The sequence below is a fragment of the Grammomys surdaster genome, unplaced genomic scaffold (genome assembly GCF_004785775.1).
Source record: "Grammomys surdaster isolate TR1022 unplaced genomic scaffold, NIH_TR_1.0 958, whole genome shotgun sequence".
NCBI classification, from domain to species: domain Eukaryota; kingdom Metazoa; phylum Chordata; class Mammalia; order Rodentia; family Muridae; genus Grammomys; species Grammomys surdaster.
In genome coordinates, this window is record NW_021605377.1 from 9,711,665 (window position 1) to 9,724,154 (window position 12,490).

The following is a 12,490-nucleotide window of genomic DNA, read 5'->3' on the forward strand; positions in this document are numbered from 1 at the left end:
CTATGCTTATGCTCAATAGGTGTAGTCCCTAATAGCAGATATGCGTGTGTATCAGTTGACTCATACTGTTGGAAGGGGTGAACTTTCATGGTGAGGGTGTTGGGTAGCGACTAGGTAGGATATTGGACTCAGATATTAGACGAGATTCGTGTTTAATACTCATTTGTAAGAGACTATCTGATACATCTCATGGGGCTCAGTGTTTTGTAATACATAGTTAACACTGCTTTTTCCTAATTAATGAATCAGTGAACATAGACCAAAAATAATTTAGGAAATGATCCAGGTAGTGTAATTTTATGTGTATATTTTAAAACATGGAGTTAATCTAATTTCAAGACTCTTAAGTTGACCCGTCTTCCCAACATCTCTCAGAACATTCGTCGAACATAGTGAGCAGCAGCTTACGCTGACCTGTGGGTAGTCACTTGTATTCGCTTCTTAAATTTGTCTCCACCTTAGACAAAGCTCATTATAACAGAATCACAAAAGCTTGTCTCACAGGTCTCTGGGGTCAGAGTTTAAGTCTGAAGGGTGTCAGATGTGATGAGTCAGTACACCCTGGGGATAACAGCTGCTCAGGAAAATTGAGAAAGAACTAACTTGGCTGGTTATAAGAATAGCCGTACAGTGCTGCTACAGAGTGGTAGTGGGTAGCAGCTGTCATACTTAAACAATTGTCCCATTTCCTGCTTTTCCAGGTCTGCTGATGTCCGCCATCACAGTTATCATCCTAGTGTTATATTTTGTGATCGATACCTTCTGGGTTCAGAAAAGACCATGGCTTGCAGAGTGCACACCAATCTACATCCAGTACTTCGTGAAGTTCTTCATTATTGGAGTCACAGTTCTAGTGGTCGCCGTGCCGGAAGGCCTTCCACTAGCGGTCACCATCTCACTGGCTTATTCAGTCAAGGTTAGTGAGGGATAGTTAAGTAGCCGTGTTGTTTAAAGCTGATTTAGAAAACACACACATCCTTTTCTGGCCTGGAAGGTGGTGGGTTTCCATTGCCTTAAAGATGCAGGCAGTGATTCCAGGATGTCTGTGCAGAGAGTAGTTCACTTCATGAGGAGCAGAAGCCTTGGGAGGTCTCCTCACACCCTCTCTCCCATCCATTCATAAAGTTGAGCTCAGGGTGTGTGCAGTTCAGTATATGGTACAAGAGCAAGTAGGCTTTTCTTAGGCCCAGTTGCTGAGCCCTCTCTCTCACTTCTGCTTTGCTCTTCCTACAAGGAAGTCTTCCATTTGTGGACAGATTTATATTTCGAGAAACAATTCAGCTATTATTTTCATGTGTAAAATCTTTTGACTCCCTTCCTGTGGCTCACAAAGCCCTGCTCCTTCTGGCCCTTGCTCACTGTGTCCATCTGCCCCACCCACTGTCCCTCTGGTACAACCTTCCCCGCTGGTCTTAAGACATCCCATCTAAGATCTGCCTTTCATAATGGGGTGCAGGCTACTCTTAACAGAAGAGTGCTGCCCTTGTAACTTGCGAAGTTAGGTAGCGTTTTTCCTTCAACAACATTCCTGACGGTGAGAATTTAACAATCATAGCTTCTGTGCTGACATTTTCCCTTCAGGGTTCCGAATGTTTTACAAATGGCCAGTCATAAGAATGTGTTTGGCTAACTGTTTGAGGTTTTTTTGGGGGGTTTTTTGGTTTTTGTTTTTTTTAATTTATTGTGTCTTCATGTTTGTGTGTCACACGGTGTGCATGTGTAAGTCAGAGGATAGCTTGCAGAAGTGGATTCTTTTCTTCCTCTATGAGTGACCCAGAAATCCATGTCAGGTTATCAGGCTTGGTGGCAAGCAATTTTAACCACTCAGCCACCTTCTCAGTACCCACTGTTTATTTCCTTTCAGACATTGAACACAGATTTTATAATTTAAAATTTTTAATATATTAAGGTGTTACAAAACAGTTTAACCATCTATTTGTACTTCTTTAATGCTTTAAAATGATTAGAAATAATTAGAATATAGATTTTTTTTTTTTAGACAGACTGATTTTATCAAAATTGTCATTAGTTCATTTTGTGCTGTCTTGAATGATGTTAGTCTTTCAGTTGATCAGGAAGATTTATGTTCCTTGAATAGAGAAGTGAGACTGTTGTGCTTCGAGTCCTTTAAGCTGACTTTCAGCGTCTGCTTGGCCCTAACGTCATCAGCGTTGTTCCTTTCACTATGGTGTGGTCCTCATACCTCCTGGCAGTGTTTTGTAAAATTGAACGTGTTTCCTTATCTGCAGATTTCATTCTTTTCTATTTCCACATTCTGATCATACGTAAATTTGGGAAGTACATATTTCTCTTTTCCATGTTTATTCAAAAACTGGATTTTTATATTCTCCTGTGAATTGGTTATGGGTAGGGGGACTTTGGAAGTGAATTGGTATAATTTCCACCATGTATATAATTTAAATGCCTTTTGTCACTGTTGTAAAAACTGTTGGCGTCTTTTCAACCATCCTCCTCTTTAGTTATAAAGGAAGCAGTGACGTACGCTTTGATCCGAAGAGTGAAAACTCCCAGCATTAGGATTAGTGAAAATGACCAGGTCAAGTCTTTGAATGTTAACTCAGCCTGGAAAAGTAGAGGGAAACAACCGCCACCCAAACAGCTTCATACTCACGAGTTTTCATATTGTCTGACTAAAGCTCTGTTTTTGTTGGAAAACAAAAAGGGGTCTTCTTATTTGCTGCTTCGTGAAACTTAGTCCTTTATCCTACATTACCACGATTATCACTATACCTATATATAGTAAGATTGCCGTGGAAGTCATTTCACTAAGCATATCAGAGGCATGTTGTACCTAATTATATATAGATGCTGAGATCTCTGTTAGATTATGTAATGTATCAGTAACATACTTGAAACCATTGCTAGTAGGATTCTCTTTGGCCTATTTGGGTAGGTCAAATATTCTAAAATCCTTCTGATATTAAGCTGGTACTTTTTAAGCTGTGTTTATATTAATGTTAATTGATCTTATCATTGCCATATCATGATTGTCTTTCTATGTAGTTTAACTGTCTTGGGTTGTGGTTTCATTTTATTTCTTTGCCACTATAGAAAATGATGAAGGACAATAACTTAGTGAGACATCTGGATGCTTGTGAGACCATGGGGAATGCTACAGCTATCTGTTCAGATAAAACGGGAACCCTGACAATGAACAGGATGACGGTTGTTCAGGCTTACATAAATGAAAAGCATTATAAAAAGGTTCCGGAACCAGAAGCCATCCCACCAAATATCCTGTCCTATCTGGTAACAGGAATTTCTGTGAATTGTGCTTATACGTCAAAAATATTGGTAAGGTTGCTTTAATTTACCTGCATGGAAATGCTTGTGTTTATAGTATGCTTACTATAAGATCTGTTTGCTTGTTTATTATCATTGTGTTTTCGTGGGGGTATGAATGCCATGGAGCCCCTGTAGTGGTCAGAGGATCACTTTATGGAAGTGAGTCTTTCCTTCTGAGTTTACTGGTGTTCCACGAGTCAGATTCAGGGTTTTAGGCGTGTACAAGTGCCATAACCCCTAACCCACACTTGTAGGCTTTTCTTTGTTTGTTTGTTTTTATCTTTAATTTCTGTTATTCAGAAATTTTGAAGCCTTACAGTCAGAATGCCTGGCTATGTTCTTAATTAATTTTATTCTTGTTTACAGTGGTGGGTATACAGCAAAGGGCCTTGTACCTGTTAGGTCAGTGTTCTACCCCCGCTCCACATCCCCAGCCCACTACTCATTGTACTAAATTATCACTGCTATGTCCATGTTGTAAAAGACCTAGCTGTCTCACAGGAGAACACCAGTATCCATTTCTAGAGGCTCTTGAGAATTACTGTCAGTGCATACTTTATATAAGCTGTCCTGCTTGGGTTTTTTTTTTCTACCCATAAAGTTGTCTTTAGGCATTTTAAAAGCTCATAAAGTAATCATAGATTTTTGTGACAACTTTATTAAGTTATTTTCAACTTTGCAAGCTTTAAATTTTTATTTAAGCGGAAAGCATAACATGTATGTTTGACTTTTTATTGTCTAGTGACTTATTAAACCTGTGGACAAAAATTATATTGCAAGTTGGCTAATGAAAACATGGGTGAGTGGGTGGATTAGAAAACTAGGCGATTCTGGTCTTAGACCTGGTCTTGCCATTTACTATTTGAAGTCTGAGCTTTTGCTTTCTATAAATAAGGACCTTATTGTGAATTCCTTAGTATAAAAATACACAATAAAAGTGAGAAAAGAAAATGGAATTAAAGTTAAGTTCTACTGTGTATGAGGAGGAATCAACTGTAAGATACATGCATCTTATGTCATTTAATTAGAAGTCTTTAAGCACACCCGTTTATAGCTACTGAAGCCACCACCATAGCAGTTGGAAAGCCTGACAGAAGTTCACTTGACTAGCAACTACCTGGTCTTAGGTGGAAAGCATGTCACCCTTCCCCAAAATTCTTTCTACCTTACCTGTGCCTTTCTTCGAAATTCTCATAATATAAGACATTTTAAACATCATTTTGTTTCAGAAGGTTATGTTCTGTATTGCATTTTAAATAAAATATTTCTTATAGGGAAGCAAGATAAATGTAGCTTTTAATGTTTATTTATTTATTGTTTTTACAGCCACCAGAGAAAGAGGGTGGATTACCTCGTCATGTGGGTAATAAAACAGAATGTGCCTTGTTGGGATTTCTCTTGGATTTAAAACGGGATTATCAAGATGTTAGAAATGAAATACCAGAAGAAGCATTGTACAAAGTCTATACCTTCAATTCTGTTAGGAAATCCATGAGCACAGTCCTGAAAAATTCAGATGGAAGTTTCCGGATCTTCAGCAAGGGTGCCTCTGAGATAATTCTGAAAAAGTAAGCACGAAGGGGTCCGATGAGTGAGACCGTCGCATACAGGACACCTCTGTGTGGTTGCTAGGAGCATCATGCATTTGGATGGCATCGCACAGCTTTGTAGCATGTTTTCTGGTATCCAGATAGGCCTACTGTGTTCAGCCTTGTCCAGTGCACCCTAGCTTCTTACGTCTCAGCCATTTGCTCTAGGGAAAATAAGCCCATCGTATTTAGTGTGGTAATTTAAATGAGCTACACTTTCATGGTTTTGTGAGACCTGGACTACAACAGCTTTCTCTCATGCACATGACACTCAGTTACGTGATGTCAATAGGACAGGTTAGAAACCTGTTCTATCTCTGGCTTTCTTGATAGCAGATAAATGGCAGAGAAGAGATTTTTGTTGTTGTTGTTGTTTAAATCAAAGTCAATCAGGCATTGACTTACCTTGCAACTAAGTAGCTTTGAGATCTGAGGCAGAGTTTTATTCCTCTTTACTTTCCACTTTCCTTCATTAGAAAAGGGGGTGGCGGAGAGTAACTCTGAGTGAAGTAAAGCAGCGTGTGTACTTATTTTTATAGAGTCTGACTGGAGGTAGGTTTACAGTAACTCCCTGTAATGTTTACATTCTGCTTTGAGACTGAGCAGGTAAGAGTGACTGAACCAGGTAATACCATTAAAGCAGTTTTTCACCGAAGCTCTGTGATGGCGAGCCAAGTGTGGTGGTCCTTTCATATGATCCCAGCATTTGAACGTCGTGGGGATTACAAGTTAGATGCTGGGCAACATGACTTAATGAAACCTTATTTTTAAAACCGTGTTTAAAAGACAGAAGCACAAAAGGTGTGACTGAAAGTAATTCTTGAATGAAGAAGTAAGGTGGGCGGGGGGAGAGGAGTGTCTGGTGTTAGGGACTGATGAGGAAGCGGCTGCTGCTGTTGCAGTAGCCCTAGCTGGGAGATGAGAGCCACGGAGGAAAGTAGCATGGAATCCAAAGGAATGAACGTATCGTGTACACTTGAGGGGAAGGGATGTGGGCTCAGGAGATGATGGTTGCCTTGCGGATGAAGAAGCAAGTGTTCAGGTCAAACTTTTAGAGTTACTTGGGGTAACATTGATGTCAGGTACATGCCATGCTGGTGACATTTGGTGTTGTATGCTAAGGTTAAAGCATCTAGTAGAGTATTTCAGCACTGATGGGAAGCCTCAGAAAACATTCAGACCAGAAGGTGTGGGTTTAGCAGACACTCCCATGGAACCACACAAAAGCACTTCAAACAAGAGAGGTGGCTAGAACAGTATGACTTCACTCCTTACTTCAGGGAGGGAAGCTTTGGGTTAGCATCACTAAAAACTAAACTGTTTTGACCTAATGTTTCTCATAAAACACCTGTTGTGTTATTTTAACAAAAAGATTCTTTTTTCTTTTACGGCTAAAACAGTACATGTGATGAAATGACCTCACAGGTAAGGGGTTGATTGACTTTATCCTGTTTATTTAAAAGGAGAAAATACTTTATGTGACCACTCAGGAATCTGAAAATGTTTTAAGAATAGCATTTCCAAAAGAGAGTTTAGAGATGACTGAGGTAACTGGTTAAGAATCGTAAGTAAGACCCATACACAGGAAGAGTGTTCTGTAAAAAGAGAGTGAAGAAGTCTATAGAAGGCAACATGTAAGATTCCTTGCTTTCCAGATATCAGATTCCGTGATTCCCCTCCTGCCCTTGCACTTGGCAGAAATGGCATTAACTCTTACTTTTGTTAGTTATTGATGTTTGCATTCAATGTTTCTTTCTAGGTGTTTCAAAATCTTGAGTGCTAACGGTGAGGCAAAAGTATTCCGACCCAGAGACCGCGATGACATTGTGAAAACTGTGATTGAGCCCATGGCATCGGAAGGCCTGAGAACTATATGCCTAGCGTTCAGAGACTTCCCCGCTGGGGAGCCAGAACCGGAGTGGGATAACGAGAACGATGTCGTCACCGGTCTTACTTGTATCGCGGTTGTGGGGATTGAAGATCCCGTGAGGCCTGAGGTGGTGAAACGTCCCATCTGATTATGCAGAGACCCATGCTTTATGAATCTAGCCATTGATCACGTTAATCAGTCTTCCACTAAAACGCCTGGTGCTGGTGATCTTTGTACACTGAACCAGAGATGACTGAAATGACAGCAATGTGACAGTAATAATGTAGTTAGCATACATCACCCTTTATGCTATTCAGTGAGGCAGCTTCTCTGGTTTGCCCTGAGTTTATAACACCATAACCTAGCACAGTGCCTTAACTGTGCACACTTTTCAGTTGACGATTATTAACTTAAAAAGAGTGCGTTTAGATGATGAGGTTTCCTTCTTCAGACCAGGACCATACGGTAAAGCATTGAATGAAGACAGAAATGTCTCATTTTTCTCAGTACAAAAGCCACTGGCTATGTGTATCTATTATGTTCTTGAGGTGTGAGTGGTATAATTAGAAACCTTAATTTGTTTAAAAGATCTTTTCAATTTTATTTTATGTACATTGGTGGTCTGCCTGCATGTATGTCTCTGTGAGAGTGTCAGATTCCCTGAAACTAGAATTACAGACAAATTCTACAGAATTTGTAATTACAGAAGTTGTGGGCCGCCATGTGAGAACTAGAAATTGAACCTGGGTCCTCTGGAAGAGCAGCCAGCGCTCTCGACCTCTGAGCCATCTCTCCAGCTCCAGAAAACTGAATTTTTAACTTAAATTTAAACATTTATCATAACCGGTCGCAGAAAGTGCTAGATTTTGTCCTTTTAAATTGATTTAAATTTGTGTTTACTTTCTGACTTTTTGGTTTTGAAGTATATCCCAGGTACTGTTCTAGGTACTAGAGACAGAAAGAATTTAGATATCTGGTCCCTGGCTTCAAAGAAGTCAGTGCCTTGAGTGACAATGGACACAGTACTTGATGTTAGTTCATTGCTAGCTGTGCAGAGACCATGGGGTATCAACCTTATCTAAAGCACTAGTATCCTTTTAAGTTTTCTCTGGATATATGTTAAGAGCATTTCACGTGTAACTTTATTTAGTGCTCACCTGGTGACTGGAATATTAACTGTTCTGATTAGAAAGAGGGAAAGCTTGAGATATGCAGTGGAACTGTAGGTAACAGACGTAGTATCTCCAGACCCCAGTTCTGTAAAACAAAAGTTAGAAAGACCACTAAGCTTTTGCAGGGGTCAAATAGGACTTCTTAAACATTGATTACTTGTCTGAGTCTTAACACTCAGGGAGCTATGGAAGGGGGTGCAGGAACTCAGCACAGTAAGTACATCTAAGCAAAGAGGGAACAACACAAGAACTACTTTTGTTTAATGGTTGTGTCACATAATTTATTCAACCTGTGATGCTGGGCAGCCGTCTGAGAACAGGAAATACTGATTTCAGTGAGCTAAAAAGTCAGAGACTTTGTATTCTGGAAGAAAACACCCAACTTGTACAAGGATAGATGCCTAGATAGACAACCAGTGGGAAGGAAACAGGCAGACGGGGACGAGGATAGATGCCAGGGCAGTAACTAGTGGCAAGGACAGGATTTGGGAGCAATACTACTTGTCCTGTGCTCATAACCCTTACATTTTAAGTGGGCGAGGGGACAGCTGTGAGGATGGAAAGGTGACATTACGTGGGACTTCCAAGAGCATAAGAGTTGTAAAGGCTATGCAGGGGTCATAAAATAAGGTTGTTGAGGAAGACCATATTAAGAATTTGAGCTGAAATGAAATATGGTGGCGCACTATGAGCCAGGCATATAAATAGCTGCAAGAAGAACATTCCAGGCTATATTAGTCATGGTTCTCTAAAGGACCAGAACTTACAGAATGAATCTATATCTATATAGCATGGAGATTTATTAGACTGGCTTACAGGCTGTGCTTTGTCTAGTCTAACAATGGCTGTCTATCAACCAGTCCAGGAATCCGTTAGTTGTTCAGTCATCGAGGCTGGCTCTCACGGCTAGCCTTCAGCATATGCCAGGATCTTGAAGAAGTAGGCTCTAATGCCAGTGAGGGAACGGACTTGCCAGTGGGACGGGGAGAGCAAGCAGGCAAAGCGAGCTTCCTTCTTCTGTGTCCTGTAGATAGGCTGCCAAGCAGAAGATGTGACCCACATTAAAGGTAGGTCTTCTCAGCAGAAAAGATCCCTCACAGGTGAACCTAGTCATGCAGGTTCTAGTTAATTCCAATGTAGTCAAGTTAACAACCAGGAATAGTCATTATACAGGCAAATAGCAAAATGTACAGAGGACTGCAGGTGAGAAAATAGTACTGAGCTATTTTAAAGACAGGAAGGAAGCCAGCATGTTGCTCAGTGTAAAGAATCAGGAGATAAGCTTGTCCATGCCCTAACTAGACTGTAAGCCCTCTAAAGTTTTCTTCTAAAGTTTAGATATTATAATATTATTTATGTGCTAAAATATTTTTAAGACTAGAAAGAGAGATACAGAAGTGGGAAAACCAGTGAAACTTGTAACACCCATCTCCAGCAACACGTGAACTACAGTCATGACAGAGAAGATGAAATGAAAGATACTTCAGGGGTGGGGTAATAGGGGTGTTGGGTTTGAGTATGCTGGTGTTTGATCATGTTGAGGTATATGAAACATCCTGTGTGTGTCACATGAGCATCTGGACCTAGAAGCCACAAGATAGTCGAAAGCTGGAAAAATTACTCACGAGACATAAAGAGACTTAGGGAAAGTAGCCAGAGAAACAGGTGGAGACTGAGAGCCAGTTAGAAGCCTTACAGGAGAAGAGGAGCCCATCACTACCTTGCAGAATTTGTTGGGGGGTAGAGGGTATTACCATGTCAGAAGAGTGAAACAAAACTGCAGTTTGAGAGATCAAGATAACTTTAGCGTGGTTTTTGCTATTTTATGAGTCTCATCCAGATCTTTGCCAAACTTTCGTCATAGGAAAACCAGGCAAAGTTCTGTGCATTGACATGCAGCTAAATTATATCTAATAGAATACTTGTTAAGACATTTGTAACTTTGTCTGTTGGAGAAACTTAAGTCTTTTTATCTCCATTATATTCTTGGTATTTTAGTTGATGGAGAGGGTTTTTGTTTTTTGGGGAGGGTTGGGGGGGTCTTTTTGTCTAGTTTTTGTTTTTTGTTTTGTTTTGTTTTTACCAGTGGTTCTCAACCTCCCTAATACTGTGACTCTTTAATACAGTTCCTCATGTTGTGGTGACCCTCAACCATAAAATTAGTTTCATTGCTACTGTATAACTGTAATTTTGCTGCTGTTATGAATTGTAATGTAAATATCTGTGTTTTCTGATGGTCTTAGGTGACCCCTGTAAAAGGGTTCTTTCTACATCCCCCGAAGGGGTTGTGACCTACAGGTTGAGAACCACTGTTTCTAATGGATTAGTTGACCTTTCTGTACAAGATAAGATGGATGCAGGAGTGATGGGATAAGAGGATGTGTGTGAGCCAGCTCCTCTGATGTCAGGCCTGTGCAGTTCTGAATCAGGAATCAGAACAAACCTAGTTTTCATGAACAAGATATGTCACCTTGCTTAAATACCTTACTTTTCAAAATGGAGGCAGTGTGTGAGTTGCAAGTTAGAAACATTTTCTGTTTGGTGGGCAGAAAGGTAAGTATTAGTTTATCATTATTAATCAGTTTAATTAAGATATTATTCCTGTAGCATACAGTTCTAAGTCTAATGGTCCTTCTCTTGCTTGATAATTGTGCAGATATCACTACAGTCAGAATAGTTTAGTCACCTGAGAGAGAAACTTCATCATCACCAGTGGCCATCCTTTATTCTCTCCATCCTGTGTCCTGTGGCGCCAGGCAGTTCCTTGTCTGCTGTTCCTGTCTACAGTTACCTACCTGGAACTTTTTTATAGTCTTTATCTCATTATAATTAAATATTGACTGGCCTACATCTTGTCATGCCTTCTACCCCTTAAACTCTGAAGTAGTGGGAACCAGCGCCCACCCTAAGTTCTATTTTAAAAGCAGAATCCAAACAGTAATGAATTCATTACTACATTCATTCAAATGGTACCTGGCACTTCGTAAATATTAGCTTCAGTGAGTGTGGAGGACAATGATACAGATAAGGCCAGCGTGGGGAAAATAACAATGTAAACCTTAGATATATAACTGAAGTTGTTTGTAGTTATTTATATATCCTGGCTATCAGGTCCCTGCTGTTTGTGCCTCCCTGGAAAAACATCCCTGTGGTAATTATTTCCACAGAAATCTCTAATTTAATAACACAATAAATACTAAACTCTAGTTACTTACTAGGTATTTAAATATGTAAATAAATGAAAGTGCATTGGTGACTCAAAGTAAAGGTCCTGCCTTGAGAAAGGATTGACTTGCAGAAGACATGAATAAACAAGTATCTGGAATATGATGGGGTATCAAATAATAGAGATGTTTAATAATAAATGAAAGCCAAATGTCTAGCTAGGTACTCAGTTCAAGGGAGCTCCAGAGAAGTTACATTTAAGCTGGACTTTAATAGAAGTCACAGACACATAGCTTGGAGGACTGATTCAGCACTCCCTCCTCTGCATGCACGTATGTGAAGTGTTTCACATTAAGAGTGTTCACACATAAGAGTTTTCCCTTTCTCTTGAAATCATAATTGTGTTGGCATTGGGCTCTCTTCATTCCGCCATGAAAACCAAACCAGACAAGAGTTGAGTAACACTTTCACTAAGTGTTTCTCTTGGGTGTGTCGTTACCAACATGTTTCCCTCAGTGTTGCTCTCTACATGGCCCTGAAGCCATTTGAATTTGCAGCTTCTGCTCCAGTAAGATCTGTATAGATTTTCCCCCCCTTAGGGGAACAAGAAAGATTTTCTGAGCAAACTACAGTAGCAGAAGTACACCCTGCCATGTCAGTCTATATGGAGTAAAGTTTAGTAAATCTAGAAAACTATTCTGAGGCCATCTGTTACTCTGTAGTACCGAGAGCTCCATGCTTTGTGTAAAACAGCTGAGGAGTCATTACGTAAAAGAATTTTATCAGAAAGTGTATCAGATGTTCTAAAGAATAAATAGCTTAGACATAAGGAGAGCAGTTAAAGGCTGTTGCAATAAGCTCTGGGTATCGAGCTGACTCAGGAGAAGCTTGAGATAAAATATGTTAAGACTTGTTGGTCCTTACGGAAGCATGGGAGAAATGAATAAGGAATTAGAGTTGACTCCTAGGCTTTGATAAATACTGAGGTTTAGAAAGCATAGTATACCGAACTGTGATGCCCACTTTGTAGACAGAACCTTGAATACAGTTCTCCTCGTGAGAAGGAAGGGTGAGTGGGGTTAAAAGATGGATGAGGATGGCTCAAACCTTCCTAATGCTGTGACCCTTTAGTACAGTTCCTCGTGGTGTGGTGATTCATAACCATAACATTATTCCGTTCCTACGTCATAGCTTATATTGCTAGTTATGAATTGTAACGTAAATATCTGATGTGCAGGATGTGTGAAGTATGAACCCCCTCCCCAAGGTGGGGTCACAACTCACAAGCTGAGAACCACTGGATTAGGAGAAAGGAAAGAAAAAGTGGGTTATATATAACTAAACCCAGCTTCCCTCTGGGCAGTTCCAGAATGGTAGAAAAACACTAC

At 40.1% G+C, this 12,490-nt stretch overlaps 1 protein-coding gene across 3 annotated transcripts in view; it reads left to right on the forward strand.

Moving 5' to 3' along the window:
- The window catches only part of Atp2b1 (ATPase plasma membrane Ca2+ transporting 1), a 105,978-nt gene that overhangs the window by 78,148 nt on the left and 15,340 nt on the right, over positions 1-12,490 (forward strand). For all 3 annotated transcript variants that reach the window (XM_028783081.1, XM_028783080.1, XM_028783083.1), the window contains exons 9-12: positions 702-916; positions 3,073-3,315; positions 4,633-4,874; positions 6,655-6,892. In XM_028783081.1, the coding sequence (XP_028638914.1) occupies positions 702-916; positions 3,073-3,315; positions 4,633-4,874; positions 6,655-6,892 (938 nt within the window). The remainder of the gene's footprint in view (positions 1-701; positions 917-3,072; positions 3,316-4,632; positions 4,875-6,654; positions 6,893-12,490) is intronic.